Genomic DNA, 12,214 nt, shown 5'->3' with positions numbered 1-12,214 from the left:
TGGCAACTCGTCCCTTTCAGTTTGGATAATCCTGCCTCTCTTTGCAACATTCCACACACTCTCCTTATTAAGGAAAGCCAAAACATCATAAGCATAAGCATTGTGAAAAATTAGTCAAAGTCAGAGTTCAACATGTGGATTTTTAATGAATTCAAATCACAGAATTCATCATGCATGCATTTTCCTGTTGCAGCACTTCTCAGCTGTCACTGTTTCTGCACTGTGGGGGCAGGTGGTCTCCCGGGTGTTGTGTTCCACATAGTAAATCCTTCTCATCTGGATGTACAATTACAAAGAAGGAAATAAGAAACTTATGACATGCAACCCGAATTCTGAAAAAGTTGGGACATTGTGTTAAACGTAAATAAAAACAAAATACATTGATTTTTGAATCTCACAATTTCACATATTTTATCCACAATAGAAAATAGAAAATATATTCAATGTTTACACAGGAAAATGAAATTTTATGACAAAATATGGGCTTATTTTGAAATTGATGACAGCCACATGTCTCAAAAAAACTGAAGGAACTGAGGAGATCAGCTGCTAAACTTTAGGGAGAGGAATGTTACCCCATTCTACAGATAGAATGGATTCTAGCTGCTCAGCAGTTCTAGCTCTTCTTGATTTTATAATGTTTTCATCTGGTGAAAGACCTGGGGCCCGTTCTTCGTACCTCGCTAAGTAGGTTAGCTGGATTTGATTGTTGACGATTTCGCATGATCTTGGATCGTTCGGTTCCCCGAAGCTCATCCGGGACTTGCTGCCATAGCAACAGAGCCGTAAGCGTAAACTTGCTCGGGAGCAGGTTTACTTTATGTAAACAGGATTAGATCGCGGCCACGCAGGTATGTCCGCTTCATTTATACGAAAGCAACAGCGATATTCCACCACTGTTTCACCATAAATAAATATTATCAATGTAACTAAAGATCCTGCAGCACTTGATCCATTTATTGATTTCACACAGATACTCGCAAGTCAAGATTTTCTTTTTCTCATCAATGAAATCCAGAAGGTCTCAAGGTGCAGTGGAGCTGAAGGGGAACATTGCCCCTGTCTCAAACAAGATTCTGATGCTTAGTTTGATCTTATACAGTAGCTATAACTATAATTTCCTAAATATTGGATAAGTGGAAGAAAAATGGTACATAGAATAGTACATATAATATTCCAAATAAAGCCTTCCTTATTTTTATTCCTATTCATATGTGTCAGGATGTGCTGTGTGGCAGGTAGGAGATGAGGACTAAAAATGCAGGACTCTCAGACTCGAGGGATGAACTCAAAACCACAGCTTTATTTGCTAGTCACAGGAAAACGAGCATATAAACTAAACTAAACTAAACTAAACTAAACTAAACTAAACTAAACTAAACTAAACTAAACTAAAAAATGACAACCTAAACTTACAGGAAACACAGGGCGATCCGCACAGCATGAAGGACAACGCGACACTGACTCAGAGAAACACAGGGTTTAAATGCACTGGGAAGTAATGAGGGGAATGAGACACAGAAGGAGGGCACAGCTGGGAGAAATCAGAACTGATGAGAAAGGAAGCAAAGTAGGATACACTCACATGAGACACAGACCTTCAAAATAAATCAGGAAGTATAACACAGAGATGCGAACTTGACACGGTGGAGACAGCAACTAAGAAACACAGAGACATAACCCATAAAGCAGAGGACTCTAAGAACCAAAATACACGGAGGTAAATACTAAGCACGGAACACAAGAAACTAGACTCGTGGGAGTAACAAAAGACCATGAGATATAATTCACAATACAGAGTGACAGAAAACACAAGAAACTCAAAACATGCAAAGACACAGACCAAGAAACAGACTTACACAGAACAGAGGGGGCACAGAGAAACATGAAGGGCAAGGGATCAAAACTAGAAACCATAGAATAAATCTCACGAGTACAAAATACAAAAATCACAAAGAACTAAAAACGCTGGGTCAGGAGACCCAGGATCCTGACAATATGGTGTGTTTATATCTTAATTTGCATGAATCTTATAATATGTAAAAAATCCAAACAAACATTGTAATGCTCAAAAGTAATGCTATCACTGGTTCGGTTCATGCTCCTGTTGATTGAAAGACTAACAGTACTCTGGTCCAGTGTCTTTAACCTGTGCGTGCGTGTGTGTTTAGGCTACGTTCACACTGCAGGTCTTAATGCTCAATTCCGATTTTTTGATCAAATCAGATTTTTTTGTCTGCTCGTTCACACTACAAATAAAATGCGACAGCAAACGCTCTCTAGTGTGAACGCTCAAAGCGGCCCGCATGCTGGATGCGTCTGGCTTTCATAACAGGATGCAGGATAATACTGAGGCAGCCCCTGTTCTCTCAGGGAATGGACTGAACAAATGTCTAAGATGGCATCATATGAACGGGTTATGTACAGAATTAAGGGGAGAGAAGATATTTTTGAGCAGGTCTGGGGTCCTTTTTTGTTGTACATCGACAATGTCTCCTAGATATTGTGATAAATGTTCTTTTGGGGGGGGGGGTTCATGTGTCGTTGGTATTTTTGTTGTTGTCTATTTTTTACTTTGAAAGTCAGTAGAGGGAAGAAATTGTCTAATGTCATCAGTGGTCAAGGTTATGTTTTGTTTTTAGACACCCAGGTGTTTTGCCCCCATTGCTTTTGTTTTTGCAGATGTTTCCCAGGAGGCGGTATATCATTTTGTTTCTCCTGGTGTGTTTTTTTTGTTTGTTTGTTTGTCTGATTGTCTTAGTTATTGTTAGTCCTTATTTGTTGGTTGTTGTTAAGAAACGGACAGAGAACTGACAGTATGATTATTCCAGTTGTATATTTGTTAATGTTTCTGTCCATCCAAAATATGAATAAAAAAAAAAAAAAAAAGAAAGCGGCCCGCATGCACAAAAGAAGACTTCACACACAGCGCGCTCTGTTTAGACCCAGAGCAAACAGTATTATTTGACTGATAACCCTTAAAATAAAGACTTCGGACTTTACGTTTCCCAATTTTTGCTTTAAGTTATTTTGTTATTTACATAATAATGTAGATAACCTAATAATTATCCTTATTGCTGTTTTAGAGGAGCGGTGCTTCAAAGGATAGTTGCAGATTTCTGTCAGAATCTGCAGATTATAAAGTACAAATAAAATTTTCACGTTTCTCCAATGTTGTCTTCCCAAAAGTTTCACTGACATCTACACTGGATGGCCAGGAAGCGTTCGCGGTGTCTTCTCGGGCGCTGATAATTGGCGTCTGTTTGTGTCAGTGACGTAAAAGACGGCTTTAATGCGACATGACTGTTCAAACAGCAGTCGCTTTCTAAAACATCGGATATGTATCGGATTCAGTACCACATACGAAAGTGACCCAGATCGGATTTGAAAATATCGGATTTGTGCCGTTCACACTGTCATACCATGATCGGATATGGGTCGCATAGGGTCAAAAAAATTGGATTTGATGCGCTTTTGCCTGCAGTATGAACGTAGCCTTTGACATCTTTGTGAGGAAAGAAAATTGGGATGCCACTATACTTGTGGAGACCAACAGGCACTAATGGGTACAAAATGCCCGTCCCCACGAGTTTGAAATTTTTTGAGGCTCAAAATGTGATTTCAGGGCTCTAGACTAACTTATTGCCACAGTTGCACTGGTGCACCAAACTTTTTTTCTTAAGTGCACCAGCACAAAAATTAAGCGCATTTTTCAACAATCTTGTCAACACAAAGTTCTTTATTTGGAGCACAGTTCTACAAGAAAGATAAGTGTGAAAACAGAGATTTGAAATGGGAAACTGTTCTTGAAGTACAACGAGAGAGAGAGAGAGAGAGAGAGAGAGAGAGAGACCTGATCAGGAAGTGTGATTTTTTTTTTTATAGCGGTGGAAGCAAAACAGCAAAAGTAAGAGGGAATTAATCACGATGTTTGTCAAATGTGAAGCCTAGTTTTGATCTTCTTTTGCTGCTGGTTCAGTCTAATTTGGTTGGAGAGAGACAAAACCTGCAGCATCAGAATCTAGGGCAAAAAAAGATGTGAACACAAAGAGCGGACCTGACGCATCAGAATCAGTGAGCTGTCGGCTTTCAGCCTCGACAGCGTGTCTGCGTATGTGCCGTCGGGTGAGAAAGCAGACATCTCACTCATTCTGATGCGTCGGTTCCACACTCTGTGTTTATGTCTTTGTGCGGAATCCGTTTACCTGCTCTGGTTTGCTGTTTTAGCTATTTGGTGGGTGTTGAAATAGTTTTGATAGCTTTAACCTTAGATTCTGGCGTTTTCTGCCAATCAGAGAGGTCTGCCCCAGACTATGTCTGACTGGTTTGGACCACAATATGGGCATGTGTGTCTGTTGTTGACCACAGTTTCAGACTTTCAGAGTTGCGGAGACTTTTTCTTTTTTGTACTCGAATGGCAGGTCGCACCGGCGGACAAAGCTGAGCTCGATCAGCTCATCATATCTCCACTATTAAACAGGCCTGGACCTGAGGAGTTTTGGTTGTTGTTGTTGTGTGTGAGCTGAAATGCTGCAGCTGAGTGTTCAGAGAGCAGCAAACGGGAATAAACTGTGTTAAACGAGTGAACTATGTGGTCAGGTACGTCATTCCCGTTACAATTAGGTTTAGGCCAAGGGTTTTGGGTTAGGCATTCATTTTTGATGCTTAGGATAAGAAGCTAGACATGTGAGAAGTGATGTGTTACAATGATTGTGAATGTTTTTATTGCAAATGTATCATATATCATATAGTTTTCCATTCATTGTTACACTTGAGTCATTGTGTACATCTAAAACAGTTCCATAGGCCATGTTATACAGCAAGCATAAAAAAAGCGTCCTCAGCAAAGAGTTTCTCCACCAGGTCACGTCCTGCCTTTGGGACAGGACACTGGTCTGAGACTGAGGTTGGGAAGGGCTCGATAGCAGGGTCCATTTCTCCAGGAATCTGGGGGTTGGGCTTAAGTGGGAGAGTGACTCCGAGCTCAGGGCCACCAGCAGGGACATCAGGGAAGGAAGGCAGGGTCACAGGCTGGCCCAGAGCTGGCAGCATTGTCACCATGCCTTCTGGGTGGTCGTGGGGTGCGTTCTCATGTTCGTGCTCGTGGTGATGGTGGTGGTGCTCGTGTTCATGCAGGTGACCATGCTTGTGATCGTGGTCCAGAGCCAGCTCGTGGTCATGTTCATGGGTGTGCACACCTTCAGCGTGCTTGTAGTCGTGGTGTTGGTTGGGAAAGTCACTGCTGTGGTTGTGTGCTTTGTCGTGATGAGTGTGCACGTGATCGTGGCTGTGACTGTGGTCATGGGAGTGGTCATGAGCGTGCCTGTGTGTGCTGCCTGTGGCATGGTCATGTGTGTGGTGGTGATCGTGGTTGTCAGCATGCTTGTGGGTTTGGTCATGATGAGAGTGGCTCTTGGTGTGATCGTGTACATGGTCGTGTGTTTGGTCTTGTTCGTGGCTGTGTGAGTGTGTGTCATTGTGGCTGTGGTCAGTCTCTCCGCCCAGCAGGTGGAGTGTCTTCTCTCTCTCAGCAGCCTGGAGAAGAGATAAAGAGTATACGGTACATTACAGTAAAGCAAAATCCAGTGGCCCTGTGAATAAGTCCTTACAAAATCTGACCTCCTTCAGATGGGAGCAAATTTAATGGTGACCAGAAAGTGAAGCTGTCTTGTTTAAGAAAAAGGTATTTAAAAAAAATTAAGTCAAGATGGAAGAATTACAATCTGAACTTCTGCTAATGGCCCCATAAGGATTCTATGATTTGATCACAATCTATAGCGACTACCGGATGAAAGCTAATCACTGCATTTCTCATTAAAAGTCAAGTGAACTTTTACCACTATTTTCATTTTTCTTTACAGTATTAATTTGGAAAAACTCCTATATTGTAATTGTTGGTGATTGTTGGAGTTGCTTTTTTTTTATTATCATAGGGTCTTTACAACATAAAGCACTTCGAGGTCACTGTTGTTTTGAATTGGTGTTATATAAAAAAAAATGAAAGGAAATTAAATCGAATCATTCAATGATATTTTGTTTGCCCTGGTGAGAATTTAGCTGTATCATCTGATTTTGTAATGTTAGAGCTTGAAACAGTCTAGAGCACAAACAAGATATCAACTTTTACTTTAAATGTTACGACTGTAAAGATGACACTGTGTAAGGTTGACTAGCTGGATCCTGCTTTTCACCATCCTACCAAGCACCATTGTTTCAAAGTAAAACCTGCCACTAACTAAGCAACGGAGAAATTCGTCTGGTTCCTGTGGTATCACAGTTTACAGGTTGTATGTAGAAGTATGATGAACATTAGGAACAAAAAAAAAGTGTTTGACATCACAGATAAAAAATCAAAATAAAACTTGACATACAGAGGAAGACTTGCTGTCCAATAAAGGAAGCAAAGCTAGGACAAACACAAATTCCCTGTTTTGTAGTTTTTCCTAATTAGAGTCAACAGTTTGTGTTCATTTGTTCAAGATCAAATATTTGTTCAAGAGGGAGACAAAAGTTTCAAAGGTTTTATTCTAATAAATTTAAAATTTAGACTCAATCCTGTATGTTTTCTGTGCTATTGAAAGATGTTAAAAAAAAAAACAGAGATCGTATCCTGATAAGACTTACCTCAGGCTCATAGATCTCACACTCTACGTCAATGATTTCATCATTAGTGGGGGAGTGGTAGAGGGATGCCTTACAGAAGCCCTTGTGCTGAGGAGAGAAAAAGAGGAACAAAGAGCAGAGAGGAACGCCCATTTTACTAAGGTTTAAGAATTAGAAAAACTGAATCTAGGAATAATCTCCTGCTGACGTAAACTAGCCAGTAATATAAAGCTAGAACACATCCTTGCTCGAGGCTTGACTGTAAACAGAGGACTTTGCTTGTAGTGATAAAAACTGATAGCCCCCTGATTGGAGAAGCCACAGTGGAGTAATTTCATCAAGCAGTTTGATCAAAATTTCTCATTTAAAAAATTCAGTTCAGATAAAATAAAAAAGTTGTGAAGTGTTTATCTTGACTCACGGCGAACTCGCAGTTCATGAGGGGGCACTTCTCAGCTGTTGCTTCTGCGCTGTTGGGGCAGATGGTCTCCTGGATGCTGAATTCCACATTGTAATACATACTCATGGCCATCTGAACACACAAATAAACAAATGTTTAATTGAGAAAATCATTTGCAGAGGAATTATTAAGTAATCTAGAGTGGTGGGAATAAAAACTGTTGAACATGAAAAGTAGGCCCATGAGGTTTGATGGAAAGCCAGTATTTAGTCATTTATTGATAAAGATTTTAGATTAACCTCTAAGAAGGATATTTTTGTGTGATTTCAACTAATCTCTGGTGTCAGAAATTCAGTCACAATATTCTCAGCCTTGACACTGTGTGTTATGGAAGTTAAGATGACAGGATACATTATGTCACATGTGCTGATGTTCCTTTTGGAGGTATGGTAAGCTTACCCCTGCTGCAGCACGGCAGATTTTGAGGAGAGCAAAACGATTGGCGAGTCCGCTTTCCTTGTTGAACTTTTCCAGAGAGTGGGACACAGTCTTCTGAACGTTGTTATTGTCGTGGTGAATTAAAGTTGGGCAGTCAGGATACATCTCATGTACTCTAGCTGCAGGAACTGAGCAGAACAAAAATTGTCTTCAAATTTTCAAACATTTTGTGGTGTGCAAAAAAAGCGCTGTCCCAGATTTTGACATGTAGTGCCAAGTGTTGCCCTACACGTCATTTCTTAATGTTTTGCAAGGAAAATTGGAAATAGGTGAAACAAAGAGATGCGGTAATTTTCATACCTGGTCTGATAACACAGCTGTATTTGTAGAGACGCTCCACTCTGTGCACCTTGTTGATGAAGATAGCAGCTTTGCACTGTCCATATACCTGCAAACACAAATACAATATATCAATACACCACATGACTTTTTCCCCTTCCAACTTCTGAACTAATGCTTATGGAACAAAAACCTTATCGATTAAGAAAATAAAAATATAATAAAAACAATTTTATTATAACAACTACTCAAGAAAGCCTTGAGCAGAACAGTGTGAGTACATGCACTTGCAGGGTGTGTGTCTTTTCTAACCGGCATGTTTGCAGTGGGACGAGTCTCACAGCTCTTCCAGTCCTTCTTGCTGAGAACGCTGCATTTGGTCTCCACGACATCCAGAGTCAGGTAGGAGACCACACCATTATCTCCCTGTAACACGCACACATACCGTTTTGTCAAAAACACAAACATTTACAGTCATTAAAACCTTAACAGAATTTAACAACAGTTTCTGGTTTTACTTCCCGGGATCTGTGAAATCTCCTGATTTGTAAGCTTGACCCCTTGCAAAATACAAACACTAGTTTTTTAGTGTTGCAGGTCTAATAGTTCCTTTCTGCCCATCTTTCTGTGCAATTGTGCTGTAACGGTTGCTGCTCTGTCTCCAGATTTCAGCCAAACGCTTTTCAGTCACAACCCTTTAAATGGCTGGATTGTACTGAAAACTAAAAGTGCTCCAGTAAACAAACAGAAATGCAATGAACTGAACTGGTTTGACACTGCAAGCAGCAGCATGGCTTACATGTCTCTTTATGTGTGCGTTGGACAGGCGGTGCAGGCTGAAGATGTAGCCCTCCTTCCTGTCCTGGTTGATTTTGGTAAGAGCCAGTTCAGCAGCTGCTTTTGTTGATGCGTCTTCACATGAACCTGGCTCCATGCCACCACGCTCCACTGGTGCACCATTGATGGTCACACAACCCAACGCCAGCAGCAGTGATAACAGCACGCAGGTCTTCATGGTGGTACACACTGTCACACTCAGGCTTCTAGAAGAGATGTGCAGAGGAGAGGTCACATTTTATATCCTGCTACTGTTGCACACACAGCTCCTCCTCCTGTAAAAAGTAAATATAACCACTGACCCCAACTCCTTATTTAAGTCATGCTCATCTATCAGGCAACAAGTCAAATACTCACCAGACTGCACAATGGAGCATGTTAGCTGAGATATAATCATCTTTTCAAGAGTCTTTCTTCTTTGGGATCAATGGGTGCAGCCAGTGGGTTTGATCCACTCTAGCCACTGAGATTAATTAAGGACAAGGCTTAATGTTCGTTAAAGAGAGACAGCATGGACAAGATACAGGACCACAGCAGTCAATGATCTAAAAAGACAAAGAATGTTGGAGAGTAATCAGAGCAGCTACTGATCACTGTACAACTTCATATCAGCTAACTGAAGCGATATCATGTCACCACTGTCTGATTAAATCACAGAAGAACAGTGGGGCTAATTGAAACTTTCCACTGGTTTGTATACTATCTTCTTTTTCCACTGCATTTGGAAACACAAGCAGTATATGTATAGCAAGAACTTTATAACATACAAGGACAGCATGTTGCAAATAGAATTGATACATAGTCATAGACATCCCAGAATACTCACTAAACCTATGCATCAATATTTAGCAAATACAAAAATAAAAGACAATGCCATATACTTAGCCTTTTAAGTACACATCATTGTTTCAATATGTTTTCAGTTATGTTTTTCAAATTTTAGTTGTTAGTTTAATCTTAGGAAATTATAATAAGCTAAGTGTTTTTTTTGTTAAATTTGTGTTGTTACACTTAGCATTGCCCCACAGAGTGCCACACAAACCCATTCTGAATGAATGAATGTGTCGGCTTTCTTTGGTCATGCAGTTTGCCATTTTTACAGCTTTATATTTATTCTTAAACTGTGTGACCTCATCCTCTCCCCACTCTTTCTTAACTGGTCACATTCACTTCCTTAACATGCTTTTTGAACCATTTTTCAGAATAAATAATTGAAATATTACATGAGTGAACGCCTCCCTCTTCAGTGTGTGCAAGTGAGGTATTTAAAGTGTTATGTTAACATTCTTTGGTCTTTACTTGATGCTGTGAGGATAAACTGAAGCAGAAAGCAGACTTTAGGTGTATTCCCCCTGTTCCTAAATTTGACCCCGAATCCCACTCAAGCGAATGAGTTGTTACTTTTTTTCCTTTAGCTGCAGTGAATGATGTGACCTTTGACAAGCATAAAGTAGTATTTTTGGAAGAACAAGGTGATATCCATAGAGTTATTAGTAAAACAATTAGCTCTCAGGGTTATTGATGTCATGTGGGATCATCTTGACACAAAGCAGGACAAAAAGCAGCCACCATTTAAAGAAGATCTTTGGAACGTCCTTCAAGAATTCTGGACTTACTTTCACGTAAGTTTGCAAATGTTTCAGAGAGAAAATGCAGAGGTATTCCATAGGTGAATATGCAATCATAACAACCTGCAGTGTTTAAGTTCATACTAATGCTGTGCGATTTTTGGCCCATTTTGAGCCGATTTTTGAGTCGTGCGACCGTTTTGGCGATCGGCCCGATTTTGGCCTTCATCGTGCGTCGTGCATCGTGTAGTATACGTGGGGTAACGAGACGCGATTAACACCTCACGACGAGCTCCCGATCATCAATCGCTTGGTCGGGAGGATTTCAAACCTGTTTGAAATCCTCGCGACCGTCGTGAGGGTGTCACCGCAGTTTGTCACACTGCGCACGCGCAAACACAAATGTCAGCGAAAAAGACAGCGCAGCACGGCAGTGCAGCGTGTGATCTGGACACAAGCGATGGAGGCACAACTTGTAGAACTTTGGAAAGCTCATCCGAGCCTTTTCAATGTGGCCTCACAAAATTATCACGACACAACAACCTTGAAAATAGTTGGATTTACATTGCTGCTCAATCACAGCTGCCTGATCAATGTTTTTCATTAGCAATTTAGCAAAGTTGATGGTGGTGGTGTGTGTGTCTGTGTGAGTGAAAGACGGAGAGGGAGAGAGCGACAGAATTTCTGTTATAACCTTCATTTTATGGACGCACAGTGTGAGCACTCAGGTCGCATCAGAGCATCGGGCCGTATAGTGTGAGACCTGCATCGTGACCTATGAACTTCTAACCCCTGCGAGTCAACCGTACAGTTTGAGCAGGAGCTGAATCGCGCGACTGAAAAAATCGCACAGTGTAAGCCCAGCATTAGGAATTACATTTTGAGTTTCTTGAAACACACTTATTTCAACCACAAGGTGGTGCTACAGTATAGTGCAATATCAGACCATCATTTTGCACACTGAGGTCCTGGATACACTGGTTATAAGTCTGAAGCTATTCTGCACTTAAAGACGCAGCACAGAATGCATCATTCAGCATTTATCAAAAGACACAAAAGACATTAAGAGTTAATGAATAGTCTACCATGTGTATGTTTAGCTAGTGATGTATGTATATGTATATGTACATATACATGGGTGTGATACTGCAGCAATGTACATTCAAAATAAAAATTGTATCTATACAAAAAAAAAAAGTGTCAAATTATTGAACCCCTGAAATAAAACAAGGTGAAACACAATTGTTTCTGATGCAAGGTAAAATTAAACATTTGACTCCAGTCATCACTTTGGCCAACTGAGTGGCCCCAGTTCATCCTGATAACAGGAGGAAATCATCTCAGTGACTTTGAAAGAGGCTCATTTGTCAGGGCACAGATGGCAGGAGCTTTAATCGCAGACTGTTCCCTTGGCCAGTGCCTCAATGGGAACCGTGACTAAGCGACATCTGCATCCAGATCTACTGAAAAGACATCAATAAATAGGTAGGAAGCCGTAATCATTAGCGCATATATGCTGACTCTAATGCTTATGATGCACAAAACAGCAGCTTCCTCAGGTACCTGAGAAAATCTGCAGGCTGTAATCAGACTGTTGAATTAAGAACTAATTAAAAATTATAATAATGCGTGATACAGATGTAGTCTGTCAACCCCTTATTATAAAAACGTGGATTTGGAGACCCTGTGGTGCAAAAACCACAGACAATGTTCTACGGAGATGTGTGGAAAAATACTGATACGGTCAAGTGAGTCATCAGCAGCTGAGGAAGCAAGTGACACGCACAAAGAGAACAAAACTCACCACTTGATCCCCTCAATATTAGGGTCAAGCATTCAGGCCTGCATGCTTTTGGGTGCATTTTCATGTCTTAGTGTCAGTCCATATTTTTAGTCCATCTTATTTTACAGGGTAAGACCCGGCACATCACGTTGTTCTGAATGATCACCTTTAAAATGTGAGGAAACACTTGTATCCTGATAGGACTCGTCTTTGATAACTAGCCTCAGTCCACAGGGTGAGCACATG

At 40.7% G+C, this 12,214-nt stretch overlaps 1 protein-coding gene across 1 annotated transcript; it reads right to left on the bottom strand.

The window, feature by feature from the left end:
* Nucleotides 1–4,583: 4,583 nt before the first annotated feature.
* LOC147309729 (uncharacterized) lies at nt 4,584–9,174 on the bottom strand. Its single transcript, XM_086269501.1, has 8 exons — nt 8,975–9,174; nt 8,580–8,823; nt 8,093–8,206; nt 7,802–7,889; nt 7,463–7,629; nt 7,025–7,135; nt 6,625–6,711; nt 4,584–5,535 (listed from the first exon to the last, which is right to left on the bottom strand). The coding sequence occupies exons 2-8, from the start codon at nt 8,793–8,795 to the stop codon at nt 4,813–4,815; spliced, it is 1,506 nt and encodes a 501-aa protein (XP_086125627.1). The 5' UTR covers nt 8,796–8,823; nt 8,975–9,174; the 3' UTR covers nt 4,584–4,812.
* Between the last annotated feature and the right edge of the window lie 3,040 nt (nt 9,175–12,214).

Source organism: Aulonocara sp. 'chitande type north' Nkhata Bay, linkage group LG17 (assembly GCF_057382095.1).
Source record: "Aulonocara sp. 'chitande type north' Nkhata Bay isolate Kocher_YH1m ecotype deep benthic linkage group LG17, A_spYH_male_GT1.1, whole genome shotgun sequence".
NCBI lineage: Eukaryota > Metazoa > Chordata > Actinopteri > Cichliformes > Cichlidae > Aulonocara > Aulonocara sp. 'chitande type north' Nkhata Bay.
Note: the sequence above shows the minus strand (reverse complement) of the source record. Positions and strands in the feature narration are given on the sequence as shown.